The 21,588-nt window shown below is 47.8% G+C and overlaps 1 protein-coding gene across 1 annotated transcript; it reads left to right on the top strand.

Moving 5' to 3' along the window:
• Positions 1–2,469: 2,469 nt before the first annotated feature.
• Positions 2,470–7,136, top strand: IL10 (interleukin 10). The gene is made up of 5 exons (XM_005891650.3): positions 2,470–2,831; positions 3,646–3,705; positions 4,002–4,154; positions 5,164–5,229; positions 6,308–7,136. The coding sequence occupies exons 1-5, from the start codon at positions 2,664–2,666 to the stop codon at positions 6,398–6,400; spliced, it is 540 nt and encodes a 179-aa protein (XP_005891712.1). The 5' UTR covers positions 2,470–2,663; the 3' UTR covers positions 6,401–7,136.
• Positions 7,137–21,588: the final 14,452 nt, after the last annotated feature.

Here is a 21,588-nt window from a genome sequence, read left to right as displayed (position 1 = left end):
CATGCACGTGTGCGTGTCCATGTCTGTGTGAGTGTGTCTTTAATATTTGAAATTATAAGAAGAAAGTGGAAGACACTCAGCATACCTTCCTGAGTTGCTGTCCCTGTTCTCTGAGTGCTTGCCTGTGTCTAGACCTGCCCAGGTCCAGGCTCCTCCAGCCCCGTTCCGGGCTCACAGGATACTCTCCTATGCCCATTCTGACACAGGAAAAAGGAAGCTATGTGCCTAGCACATTCCAGAGGCCAGACCCTGTACTCGGCACCAGGTATATAGGATAATGAAACAGCGCCAGGTCTCAGAGAGCTCACACTGTCTAGCAGAGGCAGTGGGGTACATGGATGATAGCAGCGGTTGTTGTCGATTGAGTAGCGTAGAGGGGCACAGGGCACGGTGGCAAACTGGGTAAGAGGCGGTCTGCACCACCTGGGTCCAGAAGTAGGGCCTCTGGCCTGAGGGATCTGCCAGGCTGAGTCTGCACCCAGAACACCCATCTCAGAGAAAGGTTAGCCCTGTGGACTAAAGCAAACACAACCCAGAAAACCCAGGAGCCAAGAGGTGAGGGGCAGGGCAGAAGGGATGCAAAACCCAGCCCCTGACCCCTTCGCTGTGTTTCCTAGTGGCCAAAGTCAGAACTCTTAGCTAAGCCCAGTGTAAATATGGCAGGAGCAGCAATTCCTGAGTCAGTTCTACACCTGTATAATTTTTTAATTTTATTAAAGCATTAGTCAATGTATAATGTGTTAATTTATGCTTCAGTTATACATATATACATATATATATATATTCTTATTCATTCTCTTTTCCATTATGTTTTATCATTGGATATGGAATATAGTTTCATGCCTATTTCTAAAACTTCTTTCTCCCTTCATGAGTCTTGGATTTCTGCCTTCACATTCCCCAAGGGGTGGGAAGTGAGGCTACAGCCCGCTGCTCCTGCCCCACGAGGTACAGCGTGGGCCTGGACCCTCTTCCTCCTTCCTGCCCCCGCCCACTCACAACAGCCCCGGTATATCCACCCTCCTTGTCTGGTGCAGTGAGCTTCTTTAATGGGGAAGGCTCAGAACCCAGGGCCACCAATGCTGATGCAGGAAGGCAAGGAAATAACAGAAACACTGGAGACACCCTACATCTGGATCCACGAGTTACCTCCCCGATCCCCTGCCCATGTGAAGCCCAAAGGCCCTCCAGCAGGCAGGAGGCAGGTACTGCTGCACCCTCAGGATGGACAGAAAACAGGCAGAGGAGGGTCAAGTGACTTGCCCGGGTTTAAAGCATGACGGAGCCCAGGCCTCCTGGCCCCTGGATCGGAGTTCTTCACAGGAGAGGCGGGGAGAAGCCCCTGCAGAAGGAGTCAAGGCACAGTCTCCACCCTTTCCTTCTAGTGGTAAGGCAACATTCCTCACTACATCTGGCTTACTCCACCCCTGCACACACGCGTGCACACACACACACACACACACACACACACGAATGTGCAAATCCAAAGAAAGACAACTAACGTTTCTTTGGAAGGAGAAGGGTAGGGAAGAGGGGAGAAAGAGGCCTCATATCCAGCCTCCATAGAATCTCAACTTATTTTCCTTGTTACTTCTGCTTCTTTCTCCCCAAGTGTGAGTCTCCAGCCAAAGTAGTTCACAACCCAGAAGAAACCTAATGCCTCTTTAATCCAAAATTTCCATTCTGCACCCTGGGGCCAGTGTAGAGTAGGGAATAGTTGGCCTGAATGTCGGGCAGACCTCAGTGCAGATTCTGGCTCCCTCCCTCGGCGCCCATGCACAGGGTACCTGACACCTCTGTGTCTCGGCTGGTTCACTGTGCAGTGGCGGGGAGGTCCCGTGACTGGCAGGCACAGCTTCCAGTGAGCATGGACTCTTCCTCCTAACACCCCCTGAGGATGGGGCAGCGGAGGGGGTTAGAGGCATAGATCTGAGAGTCTAAATGAACCCAGGGCTAGGGAAGGAATCTGGAGCACACCCCATGCCCCTGACTGTCCTCTGGGAAGCTGGCCACTTTGAGGAGTAATCCTGGAACATAAAAAAACCAGAAGGCAGCTTTGAGGACATTTAGCTCACATCTTTGTTTTCTTCTGGGGAAACTGAGGCCTGAAGAGTTGAGGTAACTTCCCAACCCAGCAAGAAGAAGCCCTGAATATCAACGCAGGTTGAGGAGTTGATATTATTTCTTAATCACATTGTATTCTGGAATGGCCAATTTGCCCTCGTCACTGTGATCTAGAGACACGTGAATGGAACCCACAACTATGGGTCCCTGCGTACAGAGCAGCTGTTCACCCCAGGAAATCAACTTTTTTTTTTAATTAAGAGAAGTTGAACATTATTTTTAAAGAGAGAGAGAGGTAGTTTCTCCTAAAAATAGCCATATGCAGAAGTTCATTTTTCACCCATCTCTTTTGCTTACGATGCAATATTTAAAAACTTTTGAGTAAGAGGTTCACCAAATGCAAAGCTGGAGAGGTCTAGGGAAGGGAGGGGCAAAGAAACCTTTGCCAGGAAATCTGTGAGTGACACTGTGGCTTTTGTGAATGGGAGGCCTCACACAATATAAAAGGGGGCACAGTAGGTGAAGGGCTACACAACAGGGGCTTGCTCTTGCAAAACCAAACCACAAGTCCGACTCAACGAAGAAGACAGAGCTCCGCCATGCCCAGCAGCTCAGCCCTGCTCTGTTGCCTGGTCTTCCTGGCTGGGGTGGCAGCCAGCCGAGATGCGAGCACCCTGTCTGACAGCAGCTGTATCCACTTCCCAACCAGCCTGCCCCACATGCTGCGGGAGCTCCGAGCTGCCTTCGGCAGGGTGAAGACTTTCTTTGTGAGTATAAAGCCCTCCTGTCCTTCATTTCTCCCTTAGGACCGCAGGAAGAGCCATTCTGCAGGCACTCACGAGAGCCTCCTTTTCACTCACCTCCACCCTCAGCACCCATTCCCCTCGAAGCTGAAATTCTTAAGAGTCCCTGGTCAAACTGTGGGTTCAGTGAGTTAATCTGAGCTCTGGTGATGTAGCAGATTGTGCAAGAAAAGTTGTCTTTAAAAATGTAAAGGCACATCTAGCCTATGCTAGAAAATCTGTAAAGGATTCCTCTGGAGCTCAATACCTCATTGGCTGGGAGAGATCTGATTGGAGGTGAAGATGTTCCCAAAACCCCGTGGCAGGGATACAAAAGTTGCCTCAGCTTGGAGGGCTTCCAGAACCTGAATGACAGATGGGTTGGAGGTAGCGCATACAGGGGGAGACCTGTAGGAGAAGATGCTTGCCACTCCCAGAGAACGGTCAGCGCTGCAGCTGGAGACAGCAAAGCAGAGGGTGCTGAGGGGTTGGGAATGGGGGTCCCTGCACACGTGACGCAGCTCTACAGAAAGAAGACTGGGACCCAGGCAGGCTTCTGCCTTGCCTTCAAAATCAGCCAGGTTTTTAAAAGAACTTGATCCCCGGAGGAAGGACCTGGTTTAACTAAGGGCTTCAGCGCTGCTGAATGTCCTGTTTCAAAACCTCTCCTTTCCCTTTTGGAGACAGGGCTGTGTTGATTAAAAATCAAAAAGTCTCTCAATAAAAGGATATCAGAAAGACAGTCCTTCTCAGTATTGCTCCAAACCTTGGGTTCATTCTCCTTCTGTTCTTCTTGCAGCAAATGAAGGACCAACTGCACAGCTTACTGTTGACCCAGTCTCTGCTGGATGACTTTAAGGTGAGGGCTGGGGTGAGTGCGTTTGGCGGGGGCAAGGAGCTTGCGGTGTGCCCAAGGGAGACTCTGCTTCTTCGCCTGCAGGGAGCTGGGTCTGCTTCCTTCACTTCAAAAAAAGGAGAAGTGGGAAGATCTTAACTCAGCACATAGCCAGAGGGAGGCAGGGGGTTGGGTGTTGCCAAGGGCTCCGTTCCAGGGGGAGGTGGCCACTGAACAAGGTCCTTGGGGAACAGAGCCGTCCTCTCAGGCAGTGTAGCCCTTCCTCCCGGGTCACCACCCGCCTTGGTTTCCGCCCTCAGGGTTACCTGGGTTGCCAAGCCTTGTCGGAAATGATCCAGTTTTACCTGGAAGAGGTGATGCCAAAGGCTGAGAACCACGGGCCTGACATCAAGGAGCACGTGAACTCGCTGGGGGAGAAGCTGAAGACCCTCCGGCTCCGGCTGCGGCGCTGTGTGAGTAGCAGGCCAGCTCTGACTCCTCTGGGCTCGTGCTGAGACCTCCTCTTCAAGCTCTGCTCTCGCCCAGAGACCCCGGGACACCAGCCCTCGGGGCCCCTGCCCCTCCGGAACCCCAGGCCTGGCTCGGCTGTTTCTGAGCCGCGGGTGGGGGTGGTTGCTGAGTGCTTACATGTGAAGATTTGCAATAGCTTTCCTGTTATTTGTGAGTCATTTGTGGGTTATTAGCAGTCCCCGGCCTCGACGTGAAAGGGGCCCAGAGCTTCAGCCAGGGCTCCCTTGTCCCTGGGGACAGAGGCCCTGGGCCCCACGGGAGCAGGCAGAGGCAGAGGGCCTGGGAGAGGGAAGGCCCCTTCCTCTTCTTCTCGACCTTTTGAAAGCAGAGCTTCAGGTGGGGCCCAGCTGACTGCCAGGACTGTCCTGGCATTTTAGAAGAGCCAGGGGGATCCTTGGTCCCAGGCTAGTGTCTGCGAATAATCCCCCAGGATTACTGATCCCTCCAACTGCAATGATACCCTCCCCACCAGTTTCCTCTGCTCCCTCGCTGATGTTGAGAAATCAGTTGGGCTGTATTTGCAGGACAGCGCTAGGCAAGGGGGTTGGCTGGCAGGGCTGACCCTGTGTCTCTGCGGGGCACTTAGAAATGGTCCTTGTGGCTGGGACCAAGGAGGGGGACAGGCCAGAAGCAGGACAGGATGGAAGAAGGGCTGGCTCAGCAGTCTGGTTGGCACTGGGATGCGCCCGGAAGGAAACTCCAAGACAGAGGTGTTGATGCAGCCTTGTTAACGGTGGGGAGGAGCTCCTAGAGACACACATGCCGCCTGGCCCCTGCCTTGCTGTGCTTCCTCTCTGCCTGGTGGGGAAGGGTGCCCAGGCTCAGTCCTCCCCGAGATGCAGGGTGGGCCTTCAAGATGAGCTGGCCTCCTGCTGCTCCCAGGCTGTCTCCCAAGCACGGTGCACCTGGGACCAGCCACCAATGTTGCTCATACTCTCTCCTTTTCCACAGCATCGCTTTCTGCCCTGCGAAAACAAGAGCAAGGCGGTGGAGAAGGTGAAGAGAGTCTTCAGTGAGGTGAGGCTGGGCTGCTGGCGGGGAGGGCCTGAGGACCGTGACCTCCATCCACTCTCGAAGGGGCGGAGGTGGGCAGGTGCTCAGCAGGCCCTGAACTTTGCTCGGAGGGAGTGTGGGAACCCGGCAAGTGGGGTGACCTCTTCATCCAGTGAGGGGCCGCCACCTCAGTTATATTTGTTTTCTGTGAAGTGTCTTTGGGGGTTTCTAAATGACTGCTCCCTGCCTTCGCAGGCCTGCCGGTTGGGCCGGCCCGCCAGCTGTGAACACAGCGAGCGGGGTGCTGGGGAGAGTGACAGAGGAAACAGAAAGTAGCTTGTTGGGATCCAGTCTGAAGCCGCACGTGCAGGAAGCTGACACGTGAACGTGCACTTACAAACACACCCAGGGGCGCAGCCTGAGCACCCCGAGCCCAGAGCAGGAAGCAGAGCTCTCCTTACGTGACTTGACCCCTCTCTTTCCACCCGCTAGCCTTACCACACAAGGCACCTGAGAATCTCAGCTCTCAAACGAAGTGGCCTTTCTCACTTCCAGCTGTCCATGAGCTCTTCTACCCCATTTTCCAGAAGCCGCGGAACCTATGTCCTCCTTGTGGGTGGGGGACAGACCCTGGGCAGGTTCCAGTATCAGGGGCCATGAACCTCCCTGCAGTAGGTCAGAGCAGCGGGGCTGGGCCTGCTCACTCCACGGGTGGGGGAACATAAACAGGAACAAGGCTACCTCTCTCTCTCTCTCTCTCATTGTCTTTCTTTCAAAGTGGTTCCGCTAATGTGTTTTCATCAGATATTGAATAAGCGTCACGTGAGCACATGACGTTTAAAATTGCTGGAAAAGCACCGTTCGAAAAACCACACTTTGCAAAGTGAATGTTCCTCTTGCTGCCCACCGGGCAAGGTCCAGGGCAACGCATAGCCTTTGCTGACAGTCCGGCATCTCTCCAGATGCCCAGAGTCTGTCCTTCATCTCCCAATGCAAGCAAGCTAGTGCAGCCTCTAGGCCCAGGGTCATGACCTTCCCAGCAGGGACCCACTCACTTGCTCAGAGGGAGTTTTCACTGAACACGTCTTGTCTCCCCACACAGCTCCAAGAGAGGGGTGTCTACAAAGCCATGAGTGAGTTTGACATCTTCATCAACTACATAGAAACCTACGTGACAACGAAGATGCAAAAGTGAAGCATTCTAGGGAAGAAGACCTCCAGGATGGTGACTCTACTAGACTCCATGACGTAAACGGAAGACCTCTGAAATCCAATCCAGGGTTCTGGGAGAGCAGAGCCAGCTCCCTGGAGACCTGTACTGTGCCTCTCCCCTAGAGTATTTATTACCTCTGATACCTCAGCTCCCACATATATTTATTTACTGAGCTTCTCTGTGAGCTATTTAGGAAGAAGCCGAATATTATACTTTTTTTTCAATATTTATTAATTTCACCTGTGTTTAAGCTGTTTCCATAGGGTGATACCCTATGGTATTTTAGTGTTTAAAAAGAAATTGTAAGTTATATAAAGAAATGTTCCTTGTGGAGCCAATTGCAGTTTCCATTCCAAGCCTAACCATGCTTGCCAGCTGTTGGGCTGTTTTCCCTGACCGCCCTCTAATTTCGCTTGTCCCTGGACCCACCCGGGTCCCTGGGCTCCCCGAGTGTTATCGAGACTCTTACGCTCTTAGGAAGAGAAACCAGGGAGCCGCTTTGACGATTAATAGTCCAGTGGCTCTGAGGGATTCCCCTGACCTCATTCCCCAACCACTTCATTCCTGAAAGCTGTGGTCAGCTTGTTATTTATAACAACCTAAAATTGGTTCTAATAGAACTCAGTTTGAACTAGAAGCAACTCAATTCCTCTGGGAATGTTACATTGTTTGTCTGTCTTCATAGCAGATTTTAATTTTGAATAAATAAATGAGTCATTAAAACCATGTTATGGTGTTGGTTGACTTCTGTCTGGCTAAAAATGTTCCCTTAAAGTTTCCAAGATAGAGGGAAGTGGATGAATGGATTCTGCATTCCAGGGAAAGAAAGCTGGATACCACCTCCCAGAAAAGGGAAGCCTCCAAACCTGATCGGGGGAAAAGCGGTCACCCCTTCAAATGCCAAGAGCGAAGGCCACCATCGTCTTCTCACAGACTCAATCCTTTAAAGAATGATCCTTCATGATCGTGCTAATTTTCAAGGCTAAGGATGAGGTTCTGTACATACCAAAATTGAAAATCTAGGCTGAGGAACTTTTCTGGCGTTTTGGTTTGGGGGTTTTGGTGGAGTTTTGTTCGTCTTGTTTTTTGTTATTCTTGTCTGCTTCTTCAAGCCCCAAAGTGCCAGGGGTGAATATTAATTTGCCCGGGTTACTGCAAGGATTGAGATGAAGGGCTAGTGTCTCCGGACCCTAGGAGACGGTCCTAGTGCACACAGTTGGCTGTCACTGGTATTCACACCTAAAATCTACCAAATTCTCCTTGAGCTGAGCTCAGAGGCAACAGGCTGGACCCAGTAGGGTGGAATACAAGCAAGGCGGCCCAAGGACTCAAGCTGCCGCGTTTCTGCTCTCTCCATGAGCTGCCAGACAAACCTGAGATCGGCTTCAGACTGCGGTCTGCTGGGAGGGGCATGGTGGCTGGGGAAGCCCTGCTCAAAGCCCCATGACTCGAGGCAGAGAGGGGAAAGAAGGGCTGAGGAACCCCAACCCCCCTCACCCTCTGCTCAGGCAGCCCTGGTTGGAGGAGGGTGGGAGCCGAGCGGCTGTGGTCAGTTTTTCAGTAAAACCTGACTCACTCCGGTTAAAGTAACCATAGGAAGGAAGTGGGAAGCATCAAAGCTGAAATTCTGAGATGAAAGGTTAGGGTTGAGAACGGAGGCTAGCATTAAAGAGAATAAAATAGTGTCATTTGCAGCAACGTGGATGGACCTAGAAATTGTCATACTGAGTGAAGTAAGTCAGACAGAGAAAGGGAAATAGCTCATGACAATTCTTACATGCAGAATCTAAAAAGAAATGACACAAATGAGCATATTTACAAAACAGAAACAGTCCCACAGACTGTGAGAATGAACCTACGCTTACCAGTGGGGAAGAATGGGGGGAAGGGATAGTTAGGGAGTTTGGCCTGGATGTGTACACACTGCCAAGCAGCAAGGACCTCCTGTGCAGCACAGGGAACTCCGCTCACTGTTCAGTGCCAGCCTGGACAGGAGGGGAGTTTGGGGGAGAATGGATACGAGTGCATGTATGGCTGAGTCACTTCAGTCACCTGGAATTATCACAATATTGTTACTCAGCTATGCGATGATTCTAAATCACTTCAGTCGCGTCCGACTCTGTGCGACCCCGTGGACTGTAGCCTGCCAGGCTCCTCTGTCCATGGGCTTCTCTAGGCAAGAATACTGGAGTGGGTTGTCCTGCCCTCCTCCAGGGGATCTTCCCCACCCCGGGATCAAACCTGCCTCTCTTAGGTCTCCAGCATTGGCAGGCAGGTTCTTTACGACTAGCGCCATCTGGGAATCCCTAATCAGCTATACTCCGCTATAAAATAAAAAGTTAAAAAACAAAAAAGAATGGAGGCTAGCAGAAGACAATGAAAGAGGGAGGAAGGCTCTCTATATTGAGAGGGAGAAGAAGCCACGAGCCCCTCTGCTGGGATAGTTCAGGTGGTCGGGCTCACTGACGGGTAATGCACTCTAACTTTGGTTTGAGGTTGACACCTCACATGAGGGAAGTGGGCATCTGAAATCTCACCTAGAAAGAAACTCACCTAGAGAACCCACACTGCTGATAACATGCTGTCAAAAACTGACTTCTTGAGCACTTCTTTTGAGCCAATCCGTTCTCGGCATGCACGATGTGCACCAGTTACACTTGATGATATTTTGTTGCTGTTTTCTGTAAGAAGAAACTGATGCTCAAAGTGTTGTTCGGGCTGGGCCACATGAGTGATGTGGAGAACGGACCAATGAGAACAGCAGCACGAAACGCCTTTCCCTTGGTACCAATTACCTATCATTGCACCCCCTGCCCCCACAAGTATAGCAGCTCAGAACAACAAACGTCTGTTATTTCACAGTTTCCATAGGTCAGGAATCTTGGGACAGCAAGGGTCTCGAAGGAGGCTGTAGTCAAAACGACAGCTGGGGAAGCAGTCACTGGAAGTCTTGACTGGATCTGGACAATCACATGCCCAACAGCACACTCACAGGGCTGTTGGCAAGTGGCCTCAGCGCATCACTGACCGCTGGCAGGTGGCCTTGGCTTCCTGCCACATGAGCCGCTGCACACAGCTTCCTGAGCATCTTCACGACACGGCAGCTGTCTGCCTGAGCCAATGATCCAAGTAGGGGGGTGGGGGGTGGTCACGGTATACTTTTGACCTAACCTCAGAAATCGCATACCATCACTTCTGCCACATTCCATTTGTTAGAAGCACATCATTAAGGATATTCCAGGGGGGAGGACTCAGATTCCACCTTTGGAAGGACAGAGCACCGGCAAATCTGTGGACATGTTTTAAAACTACTACACCTTTCTAAGAATTTAGAGGGAATTGCTTTGAACCGTCCATCAGGCTTCTGGATTGTCAAAGGAAAGGAGGAGATTTGGGTAGATATCAGAGTGCGTGGATAGGTCATCATCAAGGATCCTATCCTCTTTGGTCCTCTCTTACGCTGCTGCTGCTGCCAAGTCGCTTCAGTCGTGTCCGACTCTGTGCGACCCCATAGACAGCAGCCCACCAGGCTCCCCTATCCATGGGATTCTCCAGGCAAGAACACTGGAGTGGGTTGCCATTTCCTTCTCCAATGCATGAAAGTGAAAAAATAAAGTGAAGTCACTCAGTCGTGTCCGACTCCTAGCAACCCCATGGACTGCAGCCCACCAGGCCCTTCCGTCCATGGGATTTTCCAGGCAAGAGTACTAGAGTGGGGTGCCATTGCCTTCTCCAGTCCTCTCTTATAGGTTCAATCTAATATTATTACTTCTCTGAGCCTCAGCGTCTCATCTGGAAAATGAGCAAAACTTGTTTTCCAGGTGTTGTGAACTGAATGTGTTGCCTCAAAATGTATGTGTTAAAGCCCTAATCCCCATTGTGATGGCATTTGGAGACGGGTCCTTTGGAGGGGAACTAGAGTTAGATGAGGTCATAAGGATGGGGACCTTGTGATGAGATTAGTGTCCTAATAAGGAAAGATGGCAGAGAGCTCATGCATGTGTGGTCTCCGAGTCTTCTACCTCCTCCCAAGCACAAAGAAAGGAGATCGTGTGAGGAGAAGAGGCCTTGGGATGAAACCTTCTTTGCCAGCACCTTGATCTTGGACTTTCAGCCTTCAGAACTGAGAAAAATAACATCTTTTGTTGAAGACACTCAGTCTCTGGCACTTTGTCATGGCAGCTTGAGCTAACTAATGCGCCAGTGTGATGTCAGAGTCAAGTGGAATGTCAGGTATGAAGATGTTCATGTGTTTTGAAGGGACATGAGATGCAGAGATGAGGCTTGGATGGGGACTTTGCTTCCTATCTTTATTCTCTAAGAAGAACAAACTTCTTCACCTCCTCCCATGTCGGCCAGTCCCCTCACAGCAGAGGTTGGCTGTCAGTGGAGAGTGAGACTCTGCTTGTCTGTGGTCCCAGCTGCCGAGGGGAGGAGAGTGGGCCCTGTGAGATCAGCTCCCCAAATCTGTGATGACAGTGTGGTTATCCATCCGAACAAAGGCAGAATCAGAGAGAAAGCCGCACGTGCTTCCACCCTGGGGGCAAGGCACAATCTGGAAGGAAGGGATGAGGTCAAAGACAAACAGAAAGAGGAAAGAGGAGGAGCGGCCAGATGGCAGAGCCGCCCACCCGATGGCCTGTTTCCCCTCAAAACACTCCTCAAGTGGATTTGACTGTTGAACATGGGAACTAGCTCTAGGCCCAGGGCAAGTTAGGGAAAAGCAGACATAACACTCCAAGAAAACAGGAGCTGGAGCATAAGAACATACACCCAAAATTTTAAATGGCAGAAAGATCTTTGAACTCACATAAACTACAGAACTGGCTGCAGAATGAACCAGTCAACGCTGTATCTCTGAGTGGCTGGTGGGTCCCAGGTGGTATGTGTCCCATTATTTAATACTCCTTTTAAGCACTAACTCACTTGATGACTTTACATACCTTGTCTGGGCCTCATTTTCCTCAATAATAAAGTAAGGAACTAGGTCTGTACCAATGGTTTTGGACTGGGGCCGTTCATGTGGGTTCTTGAAGGCACTCATGGGCTAGAAGAGGATTGCCCTTGAATAACGTCCAAGATTTGAAGAAGTCTAGTGGGAATTGTACATCTGTCACCCCCTACCTCCCGTAAGTTTGTCCAGACTCCAAAAAAAGCTGTGGTACATGCTTGACTAAAGTAATAGCCACTTTGTATGGAAAAACAGGTTACCTCTTGCTGATTGAAGGCTCTCCTTGGTAGTTATATATCACACCTTTGATAAACAATCAGAAAATGGAGTTATATCCTTAAAAACACATTTAACCAGTCAAAATAGTTTAGACTCTCTGAGAAAAATTGGTTCCAGCAGTCCAAAAGCTTTAAAACCAGTAAGTTCCCTTCAAGCCCTCAGTTCCTAAGCTCAGCATCAGATTTTCAGTCAGCCAGACCCACTTCCACTTAAACCCTCCTCCAGAACATGCTCCTTTGTCTACAAGGTCTGCACGGGGGATTTTCCAAACAGCTTCCCAGTGATCTGTGTGTCATCAACCGCTCCCCTCTCCAAGCAGGGCTGAAGCTCGGCACTCTGGCTAGAGAGGATATGGGAATAACACAGACTACTTCTTATTCCACAGCACCCGCATGACATGGGCAGGCTCTGGAATCTGCTCAGTCTTGGCTGCAAACCACATGACCTACTTCAGTATTCTCTATAATACAGAGAGAGCAATCATTCCTTCAAGGTGCTGTTGTCATGAGTGAAAAAGGCGTGGATACATGTAAAGCGCAGAGTAACTAATTAAAGCAGCTCCAGGCTTCCAGGGAGGTAAACAATTCACCTGCCAACACAGGAGACACAGGCTCAATCCCTGGGTCAGGAAGATCCCCTGCAGTAGAAAATGGCAATCCGCTCCAGTATTCTTGCCTGGAAAATCCCATGGACAGAGGAGCCTGGCAGGCTGCAGTCTACCCAGTCACAAAGAGTCAGACACGACTGAGCAGCACAGCATGCTCTTCAGACATTTGGGAAAATGCTCACATGAGAGAGGGTAAGATCAGTGCTAACACCATGGACAAAAGCCGGACATCCCCTGTGTGCTGTTCACTAGACCTATACCTTCCATTTTGACGCCTTCTTCCTCCCTACTCACCACTTCCAAGAGGAAAGCAAAAGGAACCGTTGAAGAAGGAAAACGGGAGATGATAGTTTTTTGAGTGCTTGAAGTTGGACTCAGAAATACTTGGCTTGATAAAGTTAAAAAATATACATATGAATTACAGTCATTAGAATTGCATAGGAGGGAGGAGCCTGGTGGGCTGCAGTCCATGGGGTCGAAAAGAGTCAGACAGGACTGAGCGACTTCACTTTCACTTTTTACGTTCCTGCATTGGAGAAGGAAATGGCAACCCACTCCAGTGTTCTTGCCTGGAGAATCCCAGGGACAGGGGAGCCTGGTGGGCTGCCGTCTATGGGGTCACACAGAGTCGGACACGACTGAAGCGACTTAGCAGCAGCAGCAGTGGCAGTGAACTGCCTAACATAAACACCTAATTTCCTCCAGAGCAGTAGTAGTTCACATTACATTACATATAGATTAGATTAACTATGTAGAAAGTTTCGCTTGATTACAACACTGAGCTTCGTTCATACATGCTCGTTATCCATCATTGTTACTTCCCTGCTAACAACCTGAAAAGTGAGTCAGCCTACTGACCTGCTTTTTCTTTTACCACTATTTAAGAAAAAAAAATTTTTTTCCCAAGATCAAAAGGCCATTGTATAACAGAGCCTAGAGTTCGTCCCATATACAACCGGGAATGGCATGTGTGTCTGAAAACATCTTCCTGGATTATGGGGGGGTGGAAGAGGATATCATTTCCCCAACCGGATCCTATCAAATCTCTCCACCAGGGTTTAATTAGTGACTGAACTTAGAATGCAGCATAAATAACTAATCAAGTCACCTTATAGAATAATTTCCACATACAGGGAACACATGAACACCCATGGCAGATTCATGTCAATGTATGGCAAAACCACTACAATATTGTAAAGTAAGTAACCTGCAATGAAAATAAAAAAAAAAAAAAAAAGAAGAAGAATTTCCACATACATATGTGACAAGGATGAGGTTCAAATAAAAACAGGCAGGATGGGCTCCTCTCTGGGCTTTGCCTCAAATCAGAGTTGTTATGAGAGGTACATTTATTCACTCAGAACCTGTTACGCTGTAAGTACTATATTGAGGGCTGAAGAAAAAGGCAGTGAGACAGACATGGAATCCACCTTCATGGATTTCATAGCTAGGGGCAGAAATAGACATTACAAAGTTAACAACACAATTTTATTATAATTGTGACGTCAACTAAATGAGAAATAGGAGCTTTTAAGAGAGCAACTCACCTTGACTCAGGTTAGAGGGAGGCTTCCGTGGGAAGGTGACATTCACCTGGACATGGAGAATGAGTGGCAGCTGGCCAACAAAGAGGGAGGCGCTGAGATCATTAGCAGGGAGAACCATATATTAAAGACCCCTTGCAGGGTGGGAGGGGAAAGGAAGCAGGAGGGAGGTTCAGGAGGGAGGGAACAGATGTATGCCTATGGCTGATTCATGCTGAGGTTTGGCAGAAGCCAACTTAATTCTGTAAAGTAATTATCCTTCAATTAAAAACCAAACAAATGTAAATTTTTTTTTTTTTTTTTTTTAAGTAAAGGCCCTTTAGAACTGAGAATAATGGGAAGCAGGTGTCTCTGAAGCAAGGGTGATTTTACTGATAGCTGGACCGGGACCTTTCAGGACCCTCTGCCCTCTCCATACCTTCTCATAACCTGAGGCTTGGAAGTAGGACAGAACTTAAACTGTTTAAGGAAATAAAAAATGAAGCCCAATAAGTGAGGGACGTCATGCTTGAGGGAGAGAGATTTAAGATGAGCTTGAAGCAACTGGCAGGGGTAAAATTTTCAGACTTTAACCTAAGAGCAAAGGGAAGCTATTGAAAGCTATTAGGTAGAGAGAAAAATACGTATCTTCTGAACAAGACCATGTAGGGGCCGTTTGCTAGCAATCCAGACAAGAGGAAATTGCAGTCTGGACTAAGGTGGTAAGAAACAGGAATTGAGAGAAGTGTGAGTGATCAGACATGCAGCAACTGCTTAGATGAGGGTGGCGACAGCAGGTGATGACCAAAACAAACCTCAGGTTTCTGACTCCAACAACCGGGTGGGGACAAAGCCGGTTTGCAGAGGAGGGTGATACACTTGTCAACTTCAAATTGGCACTTGCCAAGGGCGCTTGCCATCCACCCCTCTGAGGATTAAATCATGTGCTGCTGTAACCGCTGAACCTCAATACAGCGGTTGTGTGTTGTGTTGGGAGGTCAGGGCGGAAATCGGGAATGAGGCACTCTGTGCTCTGGAAAAACTGGCAGAACAGGTCTTCAGATAGTTGGATATTTTTAGGAGCTGACTTTATGAGCCCAATTTTTGCATCTCATCAATCTAGAAAAGCACTAAATTCCTTCATGATGACATCTGCCCCTAGTGACTAGCAGAAAACTTTCAGTAAGATAAGTGCTTGATTGCATGAATGCCCCCTTCACCAAAATGACACATGTACTGACCTTCCCCCCTCCACCCCGCCCCACCTCTTTGGAGCTGTTTCTCAGAGCTATCTAAAGTGCTGTCTCCCAGCTATGGTCCTGATTTTGCCCCAAATAAAACTCAACTTGCAACTCTCATATTGTGCTTTTTTTTTTGAGTTGACACCCTCTACATTGACCCTGTTGAGTCAGAGTTGCCTCTGAGGTTTTGAGTGAATATGTCCAGAGTGGTCAGCTGGACAGAGACATGGAGTCTGGAGATAAATTGCAGTAGGCTGGCTGTCACTGCTGTCGAGACAGAAAGCGAAATGATGGCCTGGAGCGAATCACCGAGGGGAAGAGTGCAGAGTGACGAAAGAGTCCAGAACCAAACCCCAGAGAAGCCAGACATTTATAATTCAGAGCAGGAGAGGCTGAAAAGCAGCTTGAAAGAGCGACCTGAGCAGTAAAAAGAAATACGAGAAGAGTGGCATCCCTGAGGACAAGGGAAAAACTGCGCCAAGGGGCAAGGAGTGCTCAGCCAAGTAAAATGCTACTGGGAAATCAAGTAAGATCAAAACAAGACAGCCTCTACTGGATGCAGCAAGTGGGGCCCTGGTGACTTCATCTCTAAGACTGCAGAGGAGTAGCGAGAGGTCAAATAGATGGGGTTATACGAATGGGGGAGTGGAAAGTGAGGACAAGTGTAGACAGCTCTGCTGAGATGCTGGGCCAATCGGGGAGGAAAAGCAGTTGAAGACAGAGGAGTGAGATGGGAGAGCCCCTGAACACAGAGTTTTCAGAAAGCAGGAGCAGGTGGGATGAAGGGAAAAGCAAGAGGGGAGGCCTTTGAAAGGAGGAGGAGCACCTCCACCGAAGAACAGGAAGGAAGCAGGGACAGTGGGTACAGAAGCAGTCCGGGCTGAAGATTCGTTAGCAGGAAGTTGAGGTTGTTTCCATCAGATGGTTTCTATTTTCTCTGAAGAGTCAATAAGGACCAGAGAACACAAGAAGGTTTGAGGGGAGAAATAAAGATTTGAGATGATGTTGTCAAAAATGTGGGAAGCAAACAGCTCGCAAGAAACATAGTGGATTTCCAGGCAATGCAGAGCCCGATTGCGGTAAAAAAAGCAAGAATTGAAGTGTTCTGCCAGGTTGCATCACCTTTCTCAGGATTGTCTTGGCAACCTAGAGTAAGCTTGGAGAAGGTGGAGTTGTTTTCCTCCATGAGTATCCCAGAAGGACAAGGAACAGAGGACACGGAGCGTACACCTAAGAGGCGGATTCGACAGTTGGATCCAGGATTCAGAGTTGACTAATAAGGGAAGTGAAGACAGGAGAGAACTGCTGAAAAGAGATCACGTAGATGAGCCAGGCAAGGAACCGGAGGGTGCGCTGAGATCAGGGAATAGTTGTGGCGGTAGCATCTGAAATGCCAAGAAGAGGCGGAGCGGAAAGACTAAGTGAGGAGATTTGGGAGGTTGGGTAGCTTTCATGACAAAGGCCAGGCTATAAATCTTACAGCGGATGACTGAGTAAAGGCAGAGGAAAAGATCATTGGAAATACGGAGGTCGTGGAGTTGAAAAGCCACGTTTTAGGTAAGTCATCTGCAAGGGCACCGAAGTGACCCAGGCTCAAGGCAGCAGAAGGGAGGCCAGCAGAATGCAGTCCAAGGAGGAGTACAGAGAGGCGCCCAAGTCATCTGTGGGTGACAGCGGGAGACGGAAGGCGCTGGAGGGCACCAGCAGCTGGCCGAGCCTTATTTCCACATATGTACCCCTATCAGTTTCATACACTGCACATATGACTGCTTTAGATTTTCTAAATCTTAGAGGACACTAGATCTAGACTTCTTAGAAGGCTCCCTAAATACAGATTTCTTGGACTTTCCTAATAAATAAAGGGACTAACATATTTATAAACATATCTCACCAGACTGAAGTCATTTTTACGTCAGAAAAATAACAGTGTTCAAACATCAACCCTGGAGTCATTCAAATCAAGAAGTGTATTTTTTTTTTTTGCCAAGATGAATCATCATCTAGTGACACATCCAAGTGGGAACCTCCAAACACAGATCTTTTCCTTCAGTGTGCACACTCTTTGCCACTCTCCCAACACAAGTCTGTTTCAGCTCACATATTATCATTTTTGTATCAATGTTTCCTACATAATAAGAGGACAGAAAATCACCAGTGCCCTGTGGTGACCTAAATGGGAAGGAAATCCAAAAGGGGGGGGATATATGTATGCATATAACTGAGTCACTTGACTACAGTAGAAACTAACATAACATTGTAAAGCAACGGTGCTCCAAAAACAATTTACTTTAAAAAAAAAAAAGTGTTTTCCCAAGTATAATTTGTCTGTTGATGAAAAGGTCCCATGAAGACAACAGTGCAAAAGTCTAACCTCTTCCCCTGATGTTTGGCCCAACATTGTAACAGTAATTCTCCCATCCTCAGCTCGACTGAGGCAGTAGCACCAAACATCCTGAGTTGCAGTCTAGGGAAAGAGAATGGAAGCAGAAAACTGTCTGAATCAGTGCTGCTCACTGTGGCTGAAGACTAGTGCTGGCCTACCAGCAGCGACCAGACTCTGGCAAGGGAGGAAAAGGAACGAAGAGCAAGTGCTTAAAAAACTGCATAGCGATTTGACAGGGTATTTTGTTTGTTTGTTTATTAGATTGAATCACTGGAATGGGGTTTGCATTTTATACACTTCTATCATTTCTATTTCATTTTCCTAGTAATTTTTGTTATTGTCTTTATTAAAATATTGATCCATAATGGATTGGAATTTTTTCTTCAGTCTGGCTCTTAGCCAGAAAGCGTGTTAGTTGCTTGATCGTGTCCCATGACACGAGTGGGTCATGGGATCGTGTCCCACTCTTTTGCAGCCCCATGGACTGTAGCTCACCAGGCTCCTCTGTCCATGGAATTCTCCAGGCGAGAATACTGCAGTGGGTTGCCATTCCCTTCTTCAGGGGCTCTTCCTGACCCAGGGGTAGAACCCGGGGCTCCTGCCTTACAGGCAGATTCTTTGCCATCTGAACCACCAGGGAAGCTCTTCTTAGTCAAAGCAAGGTTCTAAATCACACACCTAAGCTTATTCCCAGACCCATGTAAAGCCTAAATTAGAAGAAAGAGACAGTAAGATATAAATGGTAGAAGTACAAGATACATGCACTCCAATGTTAATAGCTGCATTATTTACAATTGCCAAGGCATGGAGACAACCTAGGTGTCCATCAACAGATGAGTAAACAAAGAAGATGCTATGTATATATAAACATACAGTGAAATACTACTTAATCATAAAAAAAGGAAATAATGCCACTTACAGCAATGTGGATGGACATAAAGATTAGCACACTAAGTGAAGTAAGTCAGATAAAGACAAATATCACATGATCTCACCTCTATGTGGAATCTAAAATATAAACACAAATGAGTTTATTTACAAAATAGAAACAGACTCACAAACATAGAAAATACACTTAGGATTTCCAAAGGGGAAAGGGGAGGGAGAGGGATACATTAGGAATTTGGGATTAACAGATACATACTGTATATAAAACAGATAAACAACAAAGGCTTACTGGGAATTCCCTGGTGGCTCAGTGGTGAGCACTTGGAGCTTTCACTGCTGGGGGCCAGTCTCAATCCCTGGTCAGAGAACAAAGACCCCTCAAGACACATGGCACAGCCAAAAATAATAAAATTTTATTTATATATATGTATTTTGGGGGGGCTCCAAAATCACTGCAGATGGTGACTGCAGCCATGAAATTAAAAGATGCTAGCTCCTTGGAAGAAAAGTTATGACCAACCTAGACAGCATATTAAGAAGCAGAGACATTACTTTGCCAACAAAGGTCCATCTAGTCAAAGCTATGGTTTTTCCAGTAGTCGTGTATGAATGTGAGAGTTGGACTATAAAGAAAGCTGAACACCAAAGAATTGATGCTTTTGAACTGTGGTATTGGAGAAGACTCTTGAGAGTCCCTTGCATTGCAAGGAGATCCAACCAGTCCATCCTAATGGAGATCAGTCCTGGGTGTTCTTTGGAAGGACTGATGCTGAAGCTGAAACTCCAATACTTTGGCCACCTGATTCGAAGAACTGACTCATTGGAAAAGACCCTGATGCTGGGAAAGATTGAAGGTGGTAGAAGAAGGGGATGGCAGAGGATAAGATGGTTGGATGGCATCACCGACTCAGTGGACATGAGTTTGAGTAAACTCCGGGAGTTGGTGATGGACAGGGAGGCCTGGCATGCTGCATGGAGCCATGGGGTCACAAAGTTGGACACGACTGAGCAACTGAATTGCTCAGTATATATATATAAAATTGAATCTCTTTGCTGCACACATGAAAATAATACAAAACTGTACATCAACTACACTTTACTTGAAAAAAAAAAAAAGAAATACATATATTAGATTTCAAATCCCTACTCTGCACCTACTGTTGACTTGTATAAATTGGCTAATCTCAATTCCTTATCTGAAGGTAGAGGAACTAGCCCCTGATTTGCATATTGACATATGCAGTACATGAAATACGGTGCTACTGGCCTAGCACAATATCAGGCCCACAGTAAGGACTGTGAGTTGCCTTAAAAACCATGGGGTTGAACCCACAACTCATTGCTCCAATGAGAATCACAGGACCACAGCAATATGTGACCGCAGCTCAGGCAAGCCAGGTCATCCCTCCACTAAACCTAAAGAACTCAGCATCGTAACTAGGAAGAAAATGTGGCAGCTGCCAGTGGCTGCCATTTTCCTCGTCTTTCATGAGAAACAACCCTGATTTTGTTTCGCTGTCAGACATCCCTGTAATTCAGCGGAGCTGGGCCCCTCCCATCGTAATTTTATTCCCCCTGCCCAGTGACTGATTTAGACAAAGGTTTGTGATACAACCATGTCAAAGAAGTATGATGAGAGGTTGGCCGAAGGACTACTGAATAATGAGTTTCTTACTCTCCAGAGCAAAAAAACTAGACCTTTTTATCCCTCTGGTTGTTGACCACATTTCTAAGCCTTTCCTGAGACCAAGAGGGAACTCAGCCTGAGAAGATAAATCAACAAGCAGAAAATGGCACACAGAATAATGGAAAGAATTAGGACCTTGGTGACTTTGTAAAACCCGCAAATTAACCAATCAATCAATTAACCAATCAAATTCTGAGAACCACTTGAGAATTTTCAATCTGTGAGATAATAATTTTCCTTTTGACTAAGTCACTGTTATTTGAGTTTGCGGTTACAGCCAAAATCTGCATGAAAAATATGCGTGACCTCTCGGGCTATAAGCACTCCAGCCTCCTCCATCTCGAGGCTCCCCGTATCCCTTCCTCTTTCTAAGTGGCTGAGTCACCTCTGACTCATCCACTGAACCCCCATTATTTGAGGGAGTTCAGGACAAGGAAGGAGTTCATTCCCTTTCACCGCAAGACAGGAATCGTCCCTTTCAGTCAAGTCTTAGGCCAGCCCATGTCCCGTCTTTTGATTGCCTTCATCTAAAGAAACCAGAGCTCTGCAGAGCTAAGTCCACACCCTGATGCCAGCAATGAAGTGTGTGAGGAGCCCCAGCTGCACGATCCTGCCCGAATCTGCATGATCTTGCCGGCATCTGCATTTCTCACAGAGCTCTACCATCTCCCCCGTTTATTCTGAGGTGGAACCTTTACAGCTCTTTCGCTTCTCAGGGCCTTTTCAGATGATTCTTCTTCTCCCACAATGGAAGACAGCATTCTTATCTCCTCTCATTGACCATACCTCTGTGTCACATGTTTAGATAATCGGTGATAATCTGAAAGGCTTTGTCTTCTAATTATTTCCTAAGCTTGACATTGTTTCTCAAACCTGACTGTGAAACTGTCTCAATGGGTTTTTTTAGTTTTTTAATTTAAGCATAATTTCTTTATAATGATGTGTCAGTTTCTGCTGTACAACAACACGAATCAGCTCTATGCATACGTATATTCCCTCCCTCCTGAGCCTCCCTCCCACCCACCCCCGCCCACCTTTCCAGGTCATCACAGAGCAATGAGCTGAGCACCAGCTTTACAGCACCTTCCCACCAGCTATCTTCCCACGGTAACGTGTTTATGTCAAGGCTACTCTCAGTTCATCCTGCCCTCTCCTTCCCCACAGTCTCCAATGGTGAACCTTGGAGTGCAGGATCTTGGCAGTCCTATATCCCCAACAGTGTCAAGCTCAGAGAAAGCATTAAATAAATGCTTGAGCTTAATGAAAAAGAAAGCTTTCTCTATAGTCATTAAATCACGAACATTTTGAGTTACACCTTCAGAGGCTCTCTTGTTCAGCTGCCCAACTGCCAGCCACAACAATCCTTGCAGACGATCCTCAGGCTCACACGGCAATGTTTGCGATAAGGCAGAACTTAGCGCTCTGTGCGCCACCTAGCCCATTTCTGGAGAGCCTTTGCTATTGGAAAGCTATTTGAATTTATTATCAGGACCAAATTTGCTTCCCTGTAACTTGCCTTCAATTATTCCATTTATATTTTCTGGGATAAAATAGAATAAACGTATTTCATCTCCACATGGATTAGCCCTTCAAATATGGAAGGCAGCTGTT

The sequence above is a fragment of the Bos mutus genome, chromosome 16 (genome assembly GCF_027580195.1).
Source record: "Bos mutus isolate GX-2022 chromosome 16, NWIPB_WYAK_1.1, whole genome shotgun sequence".
NCBI classification, from domain to species: Eukaryota; Metazoa; Chordata; class Mammalia; order Artiodactyla; family Bovidae; genus Bos; species Bos mutus.
This window is presented reverse-complemented; position numbering and strand designations above follow the sequence as displayed.

Bases quoted from the DNA above. Each gene is read 5' to 3' on its own strand.
- IL10 (XM_005891650.3), top strand. From the start codon at position 2,664: ATGCCCAGCAGCTCAGCCCTGCTCTGTTGCCTGGTCTTCCTGGCTGGG. The intron at 2,832-3,645 runs GTGAGTATAAAG...TTCTTCTTGCAG, and splicing joins GCAGGGTGAAGACTTTCTTT to CAAATGAAGGACCAACTGCA. The intron at 5,230-6,307 runs GTGAGGCTGGGC...CTCCCCACACAG, and splicing joins TGAAGAGAGTCTTCAGTGAG to CTCCAAGAGAGGGGTGTCTA.